Consider the following 11,686-nt stretch of genomic DNA (forward strand, 5'->3'; position numbering starts at 1 on the left):
AAATAGTCCCCAGCTAGGTAACTTCCAACGTGACCGGCACTAAGTTTGTCACGTTGGTTATGTTGACGGAAGTTAGCCTATTTTCAGGCGCTGCGTAATATCATTGCGCCTGCTGCACTCATGGTACGGCAGCAAAGTTCCTTGATTATTACGCCGGAATGAGAGTATAGTTCCTAGCCATATCGGCCTAGAAAATCGCAACTTTTCATTTTCCGTCGGTCTTAGTACACGATGTAACTACAGAAGAGTCAAGTTATAAATAGGAAAAATATCGAAACTCTTTGGTCATTTTTGAGCGAGATGCTAACGGTCTAATCAGATTCAATGATCTATGCTAAGCTACAGCTAAAAGTGCTACCGCCAGACCCAGAGATCGGCTGAATGGATTCGAAAACAGTAAAACTCAACTGTTTAACTCTAGGGGAGTTGGAAAATGAGCCTATTTTCAAAAATAGTGGAGTGTTCCTTTAACATTGTCATATCCATCACCATGCTAAAATCTTCCGAGAGTTGTCATGATTGAACTCTATCTATCTATCTATCTATCTATCTATCTATCTATCTATCTATCTATCTATCTCATTCTCATCTTGGCTCAATAGAACGCAACCGATTCTCTTTTTTCCTTCATCCTTCTCTGCATATCACTATTCATTCTTTTTGTGTGTGTCTTCTGGCTTTTTTCCATAATTTAATTATTAAGATTTTTTTTCTTTGAGCACCTGCGTTCAGGAAACTTTTGTTTTGTGAAGGCTCCTGTGATTTCCGTGGCAACAGTTGCTGAGCAACTGTACAGTGAAGTAGTGAGGTGGAGGGGTGGCTGTGACAGCTGATCACTCACTGATTAAATTATGTCTGCTGTCAGTATCAAGGGAACAAGGCCAATCTATATGCATCTTTTGAATAAGACCAATTTTGTCTAGTTGTTTTACACAATTAAACAGACATCAGATAATTATGTAAATATACAATTGTGGCGTTTTTATGTTTTCTTCATTTAAAGTATATTATTTATAGTATAATTCAAATTCTTGAGAAATTGGTAAGAAAACCATTCAAAATTACCAGCAGTTCTTCATTCCACTGCCTCCACGCTGAAGCCCGATACATTATACATTCATATCACTGTTCCCATGTGTGTGATGAGCAAACGTCTCTGGCAGCAGTGCAGCTCAGATGTGTGGTGACACCCAGGAGGATTCTTACATTTGACTTAACATGCTGAGTTCTTATTTGAGAAATAAAACAAAATAACATGCATATGTCATTTTTAGGTTCTACGATTTGTGAATTTATAGCAGCGCTCTTTACTCTTCTTGCTCGCAAACAAAAAACAACAGATTTTATTTCTTCAACTTTAGCAGAATGTGCTTGAACACAACAGTAATTCAATAATAAACACCTTTCCGCACACTTTATGGACTTAATCTCAGATGCGTAAAGAGCCCTTTACACGAAGATCTATGTGAAAATGCATTGTTTCCAGAATTTACTGGTAAATGGATGCTTTTCTAGGAACTAGTGTGTCCTGCGATCAGTTCCTGCCAGATCCGTAGCAGTTTGTGTTAAACATACAGAAGGATTGATGTATAAAGTGAAATTGAATACATATGTTAATTTAGCCATGTGAAACATATTAATTATCTCATATGTTAATATGTTGAGTTTGACAGCCCTTATATCAACAGAAAAAATACACACTTTAGCTTTAAAGGTGCTTGTTTGCATGATTTTTTAAATTTATTAATTTTTTTATATCAACTCTCATAGCCAAGGCTTGCAGCAGTCAATTCTTATTTCGCACATCTTTATGCAGAGCATCCTCAAGGGTTCACTTGGTTTTGGAGTTTATTAAAAAACAACACAGCTTCTCATAACCATAAGAGAGAGAAAACAGTCCATTTTAGTCAGCTAATCTGTTTTCATCTACTATAAATCCACACTGGAGATGAGGGCTGTGTGCTGAGTGAGGCGTTCAGCTGTGTGTTTGCGATGGAGGTCTGTGCTGTATTACACCCAAGGGCAGAGAGGCTAGAAGGAATGCAAACATGCGGGTTATTGGCTCTAGCCTGCTGATTATTTGAGCGTTTTGTGCAAGAACGAATCCGAACATGCATTCTGTGTCCTTTTCATGGCTGAAAGAGAAATCATTTAAGGGAAAGTATCAAAACGAGCAGAGCTCTCACAGCCAAGGTTATGGAAAAATGAAAATTGATCAAAATTAAAAGGAGCACTCCATATATTGGTGGCTTACAAAAAGATTTATTGAAGTGCATTGCCCCTTCACAAATACTACTCACTTGATTATCGTACCCCCCGTTCCTGAAGTTTCAACTGGAGAGTAAAATAATCATGAGTGATATAGTCACCTTGTGAGATATAAAGTTGCAATTGTAAGATATAAAGTGACAATTACGACAAATTGCAAGTCACAAAGTGGACTGTAAAAATAAAAATGTGTTATTGTGAGATTTAAAATGACGCTGCAAGATATAAACTCACAATGTGAGTTATAAAGCCACATTTACAAAAACAAGGTCAGATTGTGAAATATCAATTCACATTGCAAGATAAAATGATAATATAAAGTGACAATTACTAGAAATAAAGTTGCAATTGGAACATTAAAAAGTTTTTTCAAACTTTACTATGTTTTACAAGAAATTACTATTTAAATCTTTTGACTTAAAAACGTGAAATAAAAAAAAAGCATTAAAAAACATCTAAAGCAACACACAACACTTACGAGATTTAATGTCACACTGTAATTTATGAAGCCACATTTACAATAAATAAAGTAGCATAAGCTATGTTTCCATCACGTTGTTTTTATGTGCATTTTGAAGTACTGCATCAGAAACGAGTGATGGAAACGGCAAATTTCGAATAAAAATCCCTTAATTTACAAAATAGTTTTTACGCTTGCTTGAGGTGGTTTTTGACTTCTGTGAAAAAGGGTTAATGCGAATAATGGGAGATAGAAACGCATTTGCCACGTGCATCAAAAAAGTCATGTGACTTTGCGCTATGGGAAAACCTGACTAACTCTCGTTGCAGAGCATCTGAAATGTTATGGAGATTCTGAAATGCCTGAGCAAAGTCTGTCGTCAAAGTATTTCTAATTGCCTTCCAGAACTTCTTGCATGACTGCGTTCCCAAACAGCAGGCATCCACATCCGAAATCAATGACTGCATTTTTTTATGTTTCGTCTGCTCGCTCTGAGGCACAAATAGTTTATTATATATGAAAATTATTATGTTCAGTGGCTTCTCCTACTTTTCTGAGTGGTATTTAGCACCAGTTTATCAAGAAGTGACCATTTTTTCTCTCTGACTCTTTGGATGGAGACGGTGCTTATTCGCAAATGTTTTATGGGATAATCCAATTTTGCGCATAAGTTAAATTTGCAACTTTGGAATGTAAACCCGGCTATTGTGAGATAAAAAGACAATTGTGAGAAATAAAGTGATAATTATGGGAAATAAAGTAACATTGCAACATATAAAGTTGTAATTCTAAGATATAAAGTTAGATTTTTATTTATTTCTTTTGGAAATGGGCTTCCATAATTTTGGCGCATTGAAAACATTACTGAAAAGCTTAGCTGAAATCTTTTGCTGTTGTGTAATGCTGCATCCACACCAGCAGGTGTCAGTGGTGGTCAAGGGCGGTTTTCGCTTTTTTGTTTTGTTTTGTTTTTGGGTGCCAAAATGCCCCAAAATCGTTCCTAACATAATGGACCCTGTTCACAAGACTGATTACGCATTTAACGGTCATCAGCATCGAAAATCCTTGAACGTTTCTTATTAGTGCTGTCAAACGATTAATCGCGATTAATCACATCCTAAATAAAAGTTTTTGTTTACATAATATACGTATGTGTACTGTGTATATTTATGTATATATAAATACACATACATGCATGCATATATTTCAGAAACATTTTTGTTTTGTTTGTACATAATAAATATACACAGAACACACACATATGTTATGCAAACAAAAACTTTTATTTTGAATGCGATTAATCGCAATTAATTGTTTGACAGCACTATTTCTTATATTTTGATTTTGTTTTTTTTAATCTATGTACATTTATAACACTATACTTTGTATTATATCACCTTTGCATCAAATTACAAAAAAAAAAAAAAATCTTCTTAACGCTAATGTGAGGGTGTTTGCAGCGTCTATGGGAAGGACGGTAAATTTAACATTGTTCTCTCTTCTGACTGCCATTTTCAGTTTTTCTAATTTTTTTCCCCCTTTTTTTGAAAGTCATGAAACACTATCGTGGAGTTCTTCTTTTGCTATTTGAGCAAATGGGAATGCAAAAAATATATTTGTGGTACTCTCCCATCCACTGCTCTTGAAGTTAACCCAACTATGACGAATGTGACAAAGGTCCATCTGACAGTTTATTAGTGCATTCGGATGGAAATATTCAGCTGACATTATGCCGTTTGTTTCGGTCATAGGTGCTGGCTCCAGCAGTTGAGTGGCTGGATTATCTGAACTTCGTCCTGCCACCGCTGGAGCTGAACGACACTGAGCCTGTGGTGGTCTACGCTAAAGAATACCTGCAACAGGTTTCAGATCTCATCAACAAGACCAACCACAGGTATGGCTGTTTCCATGGTCACAGCTAATCAGAGTTCAGGAAGAGGACATCCCCTCCGAGACGTCTGTTTAGATTGTGTATCAGAACATTCAGTGCTAATAACAGCCTCTCTCTCTTGCTGTCTCTGTTTCTGTCTTGCTGTCTGAGAATATGAATACATTTATTTTTACTGCTTCTTTAACACCATCTCTCTCTTTACCTGTATAAATAAATGAAAGCACATGCAGAAATCGTCCCGTTTTTCAATATGTGGATGCATTCTCTCTCTTTCTTCCCCAGTCTTTTGAATAATTACATGATCTGGAATCTGGTGCAGAAAGGAGCGTCCAGTCTGGACCAGCGCTTTGAGAACGCTCAGGATAAGCTGCTGGAGAGCCTCTACGGCACTAAGAAGGTGTGTGCCGTTGGATTGTGTTCATGCCAAAGTGATAATTCTGTTGTCATTTATTTGCTCACCTTCATGTTGTTCCAAACCTGTTTCATGAAACATATTTTTTCTCATATAATAGAAATGAATGGGTACTAGGATTGTCAAGCTTTGGAAAAAAAAAAAAAAAAAACGTCCATACACAATATTACAATATTACATGCTTTGTGTGATAAGCAGAAATTTGAGTCATTATTCGCTGAAAATCTTTTTCACACCTCTCTAATTCTCATTTGCGTTAATGCATATTCAGACTTGATGAGTCAAGCCTTCAGTGTGTTTCTGATGCTAAGCAATCATATGGGTTCAAAAGACTTGAAATATAGCGTCAGAGTTGTATGGACTAATTTGATATATTTATGGTCTTTTTCAGCTCAGTGGTTCCAGTCCCCATTCACGTGCATTGTACAGATTAGACTAGAGCACCTGCTGAACTTTTTGTTTGCTTATAAGGAAGAAAATAATATAGATTTAAAGTCACCCCCTTGTGAAAAACAAGTACACTTGACTTTAGTATACTTTTAAAATGAATTCTTATTATGGAAATAATACACTTTAAAAATATATATACTTAAGTGCAAACTTAATGAACTGTTTATAATGTTGTAATGTACTAACACTTTTTTGCATGTTAATTGCAATAAATGCAAATTCACTATATTTTGAATTTATATTATATGCAGTTAGTTGAACTTAGTGCTTTTTAAAACCACTTAAGAAAGACTTAAGTATGAATTTTTATAGTGATGTATTTAAATATATTTGTAATTCCGTATTAGTTGCAATTTAGATATATTACAATATATTATCTTTAAATGTAATATCAAATAACACACTGTTAAAACAAAATAAGTGTGCACAACAAAAGATTATTAAACAATGATTTAAAATGTAGTTTCAAGTAAAACTTTAATTCAACATTACAAAGTGTACTTTTTAAAGTGTCTCTTTTGAAGTGGACTTACTGTAAGTGGCCTTTAATTTTATTAACATTATATTAACTAAGTACAGAATTAAAAAGAAATATATGTATATACTTTTTAAAGATCTGAAGTACACTACAAGTGCAACGTTAATACAATTAGGCACACTTTTTTCTAAGGGACATGAGGGTTGAGCCAATTTTGACAGAAGAAAAAAAAAAAGAATTTTAGAATTATGTGAACTTTTCCATTAAAGAAAGAACCTGGAATGTCTTTTTTTTTATACAGTGATCTGTTGTTCAGTTGGAAGATGTTTCAAATGGACTTAACCACAGTAAAAATCTGGTGCCCATTTTGTGTTTTTTATAATTGCTTGTTTCAGGATTGTCAATTAAGTTCATCTGCATGTCATTCGTCAATATGTCTGTTTCATATTCAGTCCTGCACTCCACGCTGGCAGACCTGCATTGGGAACACAGATGACACTCTTGGTTTTGCATTGGGTGCTCTTTTCGTCAAAGCCACTTTCGACAAACAGAGCAAAGAAATAGTGAGTCATGTAAAACCATATGTCATGTTTAGACTAAAAACTGCTGCATATGTATTTGAAAATGCTGATGAATGTTGAACAGCAAGTTTCTGTCCTCATGTTTAATCCAAACTCTCATTGGTGGCGTGTGTTTGCCACCTTGTGGCAGCAGAGTAAATGACACAGTTCTTAACTCCATCTTTCTGTCATAACGCAGGCGGAGGGGATGATCAATGAAATCCGCACAGCTTTCAAAGACGCGCTGGATGATTTGAACTGGATGGATGAACAGACCCGACAAGCTGCCAAGGACAAGGTGAGAGAGAGTGAGAATGACAGAGACAGCAGCATGACTGGATAACCCAAACTTGCGGTTTCAAGACTGCAAAAACAGCTTAACTGTAAACATTTTGCATTGCTTGCCAAAAAATCAGGATAAAGCGTCTTTTCTGGCTCTAGGCGGATGCCATATACGACATGATCGGATTTCCAGACTTCATTCTGGACTCCAAAGAGCTTGATGATGTGTATGACGGGGTGAGTCAGCAAATGGCTTTTGTTTCAGTTTGTAGCATCACAAACCTTTTTTCCAGTTTTAAATGATTTGCAGCATGACTGAATGAAGCTTAAATTGTTTGAATATTTAAAATAATAAGAATTCTGCTTTAGTAATTTTAATTAAATTAAATTAAATATTTATCCTTCCTGAAATAAATAATACAAAAATAATACATTGATCAAAACCAACTGTAAAGACTTGTACACTGTTCCAAAAATATCTTTCAAGTAAATGCAGTTTTATTTTATTTTTTTCAGAGAATCTTGAAAAAGTATCAGTATCACACAGTTTCCACAAATATTTTGATAATAAGAAATGTTTCTTGAGCAAATCAGCATATTAGAATGATTTCTGAAGAATAATGTGAAACTAAAGACTGGAGTAATGATGCTGAAAATACAGCTTTGATCACAGCAATAAATTACATTTTACAATATATTCACATAGAAAACTGTTATTTTAAATAACACAATTTTACCGTTTTTACTGTATTAAATAAATGATTAAATAAATGCAGCCTGGGTGAGTAGAAGACTCAAACAAACAAACAAATAAATAATTACAAAAATGAAAATTAATAAAAAAACATACCAAGATGTTTATTATATTTTATTATTATAAACTGATTAAGTAAATAATTTTCATCAATTTTCATTCATATTACAAATATACCAGCTAACAGGCCACATTATGTGTTTTCATTGTAGTACGAGGTTACAGAAGACAACTTCTTCCAGAATATGATCAACTTCTACAACTTCTCAGCACGAGTGATGGCAGACCAGCTGCGCAAGCCGCCCAACAGAGACCAGTGAGTGTAAGAGTGTGTGTTAAGAGAGGAGCATGTGAGACGTTCTGTGAGCTGACCGCTGATTTCTGACTGCTGTAGATGGAGCATGACTCCACCCACGGTGAACGCATACTACATGCCCACCAAGAACGGGATCGTCTTCCCTGCCGGCATATTACAGGCCCCCTTCTACGCCCAGCACCACCCCAAGTGAGCAGACATGCCTGCAGCAGTTAGCATGTCACTAACAGACCTGTTTTTCTTCCTGAGGTTGTAATAACTCTGATAATTGTTTGAATATTTAAAATAATAAGAATTCTGCTTTAGTAATTAGATTAAATTAAATTAAATTAAATTTAACAGTACCATTCAAAGGTTTGGAGCAGTACATTTTTATTTATTTTTTTCCTTCCTGAAATAAATAATACAAAAATAATACATTGATCAAAACCAACAGTAAAGACTTGTACACTGTTCCAAAAATATCTTTCAAGTAAATGCAGTTTTATTTATTTTTTTTCAGAGAATCTTGAAAAAGTATCAGTATCACACAGTTTCCACAAATATTTTGATAATAAGAAATGTTTCTTGAGCAAATCAGCATATTAGAATGATTTCTGAAGAATAATGTGAAACTAAAGACTGGAGTAATGATGCTGAAAATACAGCTTTGATCACAGCAATAAATTACATTTTACAATATATTCACATAGAAAACTGTTATTTTAAATAACACAATTTTACCGTTTTTACTGTATTAAATAAATGATTAAATAAATGCAGCCTGGGTGAGTAGAAGACTCAAACAAACAAACAAATAAATAATTACAAAAATGAAAATTAATAAAAAAACATACCAAGATGTTTATTATATTTTATTATTATAAACTGATTAAGTAAATAATTTTCATCAATTTTCATTCATATTACAAATATACCAGCTAACAGGCCACATTATGTGTTTTCATTGTAGTACGAGGTTACAGAAGACAACTTCTTCCAGAATATGATCAACTTCTACAACTTCTCAGCACGAGTGATGGCAGACCAGCTGCGCAAGCCGCCCAACAGAGACCAGTGAGTGTAAGAGTGTGTGTTAAGAGAGGAGCATGTGAGACGTTCTGTGAGCTGACCGCTGATTTCTGACTGCTGTAGATGGAGCATGACTCCACCCACGGTGAACGCATACTACATGCCCACCAAGAACGGGATCGTCTTCCCTGCCGGCATATTACAGGCCCCCTTCTACGCCCAGCACCACCCCAAGTGAGCAGACATGCCTGCAGCAGTTAGCATGTCACTAACAGACCTGTTTTTCTTCCTGAGGTTGTAATAACTCTGATGATTTGTGTGTCTCGCAGAGCTTTAAACTTTGGTGGCATTGGAGTGGTGATGGGACATGAGTTAACTCATGCCTTTGATGACCAAGGTTAGTTCACCTTCATACATGCTTGTCTTCCGCTGATGCCCAATAATATTGTTTCTTCCAACAAAAAGTCAACATTTAGCTTCAGTTAATATCTTCCACCCTCTTTCTGACCCTTAGAATTAAACTTTCCACCTTCAATAATACACTGTACTAATGTAATACATTTGGAAATGACATACTGTAAAAGAGTCGAGACTGAAGGCAATGTTTTCTGACACTTAACTGCATATTAATTTCAAATATATTAAAATATAAATGTATATTAAGCGCAATTACTGTAGCTCAACGTTTCTTGACACACTTAAAGGCACAGTTCACCCAAAAACTAAAATTCTTTAAAGTTGATCCAAACCTGTATGAGTTTCTTCCTTCTGTTCAACACAAAAGAAGATATTAAGAAGAATGTTGGTAACCAAACAGTTTTTGGTAGCCATTGACTTCCATGGTAGGGGGAAAAAAATACTAATGTCTACCAGTAACTGTTTGTTTACCAACATTCTTCAAAATAGCTTTTTGGAACTACACGAGGGTGAGTAAATAATGACAGAATTCTCTTTTTTTTGTGTGTGTGAACTATCCCTTTAAGTACTTCATCTTCATGTGTAATTTCATAAATCTGTTATCTTTGAACTAAACTGGAAGAAGCATTCATGGTAAACTAAAATATACTTTAATATAATTTCTATTGAAACTTGTATGTCATGTATTTAAGTATATTTGTAATTATGAAATCGCAATTTAGTAAGTTATTTATATCTATAAATATGATATTGAATAACACACTACAGTTAAAATCAAGTATTTTACATGTGCTTTAGTATGTTAGTGCCTCAAAATAAGTGTACTTCTTTAAAGTATGACAAAAGATTATTAAAACATGATGATTTAAAATGTACTTTAAAGTAAAAACTTTAAATTTGTGCAATTTTTTTGTGTATATTTATTATGTATATATAAATACACACACACACACATGCACGTGTATATATTTTGAAATTATTTACATGTATTTACATGTCAATATATTCATATAATTTATATTATAAATAAATAAATTTAATATATAAAAATAAATTATTTCTCTGAAATACATGCATGCGTATTATGTGAAAAACTTTTATTTTGGATGCGATTAATCGCGATTAATCGTTTGACAGCACTAGTTTAAACATATTTGCAGTTACACATTTGTGATGATGACATTGCAATTCAGTGCATTTAAAATATATTAATTTTAAATTTAATATTGAATAACTCACTACAGTTTGAAAACATCAAAAGAAGTGTACTTTAAAGCACAAAAAAGACAAACGTTACAAAATTCTGTAAAATAAAAATGTAGTGTTTAGAAACAACAGTCATGAAAATGTCTCTCTTTAAGTTCACTTAAGTGCCCTCAGATTTCATCAGTATGAATCCTTTAATATTTGAAGTACACTCGATATAATTAAGTGCACTTCTTTTTCACAGCTTCTTTGCAAAATCTTTGCATTATCTTGCATCAGGTTAACAGCACAAATCCATGCCTGTTTCAGACCCATTTTTGCTGCTTCATTTCAGTGAAGGTCTGTTTGAGTTCTGAAAGTTGGTAGACTGAGGACAATTCAATATTGCATTATATAATGCTTTAATTCTGTTCCACAGGCAGAGAGTATGACAAAGATGGAAACCTTCGGCCGTGGTGGCAGAACTCCTCGGTGGACGCGTTTAAGAACCGCACCGAGTGTATGATCGATCAGTACACTCAGTACACCATCAACGGAGAGCACATCAACGGCAAACAGACGCTGGGAGAAAACATCGCGGACAATGGCGGCCTGAAAGCTGCCTATCATGTAGGTTACGCTTCAGCTTTTGCATTGTTTGGAAAAACCAAATTGTACATATGTGACCCTGGGCAACAAAACGTCTCTGTTACGTATGGTAACCCTCATTCCCTGAAGGAGGGAACGGAGACGTCACGTCGGATGACCGACGAATTGGGATCTCGCTTAGAGAGACCAATCTACTTCGAGTGTAAACTAAACGAGCCAATGCACATTGGCATGCGATTATTGCATCCAGCTGCTGCTGATCACAGCGTGAGTATAAGTAGGCAGCAGATGCAGCGCATATTCAGGTTTTCGCTGAGGAGCCGAGCCGGTGACCCGGCCGCTCAGCAGTGGTACAGGAGCTGTGGCGACGGGACGTGACGTCTCCGTTCCCTCCTTCAGGGAACGAGGGTTACCATACGTAACCGAGACGTTCCCTTTCAGTCGGTCACTCTCGACGTCACGTCGGATGACCGACGAATTGGGATCCTACCAAAAGGCCACAGCTACTGCCCCTTCCAGTGTCATGTGGAAGCCACCTGCGCCCCTACTTTATGGCGTAGGTCAGGGCTTACACAAGAGGACCAGCTACTGCT

General features: G+C 35.4%; 1 protein-coding gene across 4 annotated transcripts in view; it reads left to right on the forward strand.

Annotated features, from left to right (window-relative positions):
* LOC107680093 (endothelin-converting enzyme 2-like) overlaps positions 1–11,686 on the forward strand; it is a 74,467-nt gene that overhangs the window by 57,931 nt on the left and 4,850 nt on the right. For all 4 annotated transcript variants that reach the window (XM_016475856.1, XM_016475859.1, XM_016475857.1 and 1 more), the window contains 9 exons: positions 4,480–4,622; positions 4,902–5,016; positions 6,412–6,522; positions 6,719–6,817; positions 6,961–7,038; positions 7,768–7,871; positions 7,950–8,060; positions 9,212–9,279; positions 10,924–11,114. In XM_016475856.1, coding sequence (XP_016331342.1) covers positions 4,480–4,622; positions 4,902–5,016; positions 6,412–6,522; positions 6,719–6,817; positions 6,961–7,038; positions 7,768–7,871; positions 7,950–8,060; positions 9,212–9,279; positions 10,924–11,114 — 1,020 coding nt within the window. The remainder of the gene's footprint in view (positions 1–4,479; positions 4,623–4,901; positions 5,017–6,411; positions 6,523–6,718; positions 6,818–6,960; positions 7,039–7,767; positions 7,872–7,949; positions 8,061–9,211; positions 9,280–10,923; positions 11,115–11,686) is intronic.

Source organism: Sinocyclocheilus anshuiensis, unplaced genomic scaffold (assembly GCF_001515605.1).
Source record: "Sinocyclocheilus anshuiensis isolate Anshui unplaced genomic scaffold, SAMN03320099.WGS_v1.1 scaffold853, whole genome shotgun sequence".
Classification (NCBI taxonomy): Eukaryota; Metazoa; Chordata; class Actinopteri; order Cypriniformes; family Cyprinidae; genus Sinocyclocheilus; species Sinocyclocheilus anshuiensis.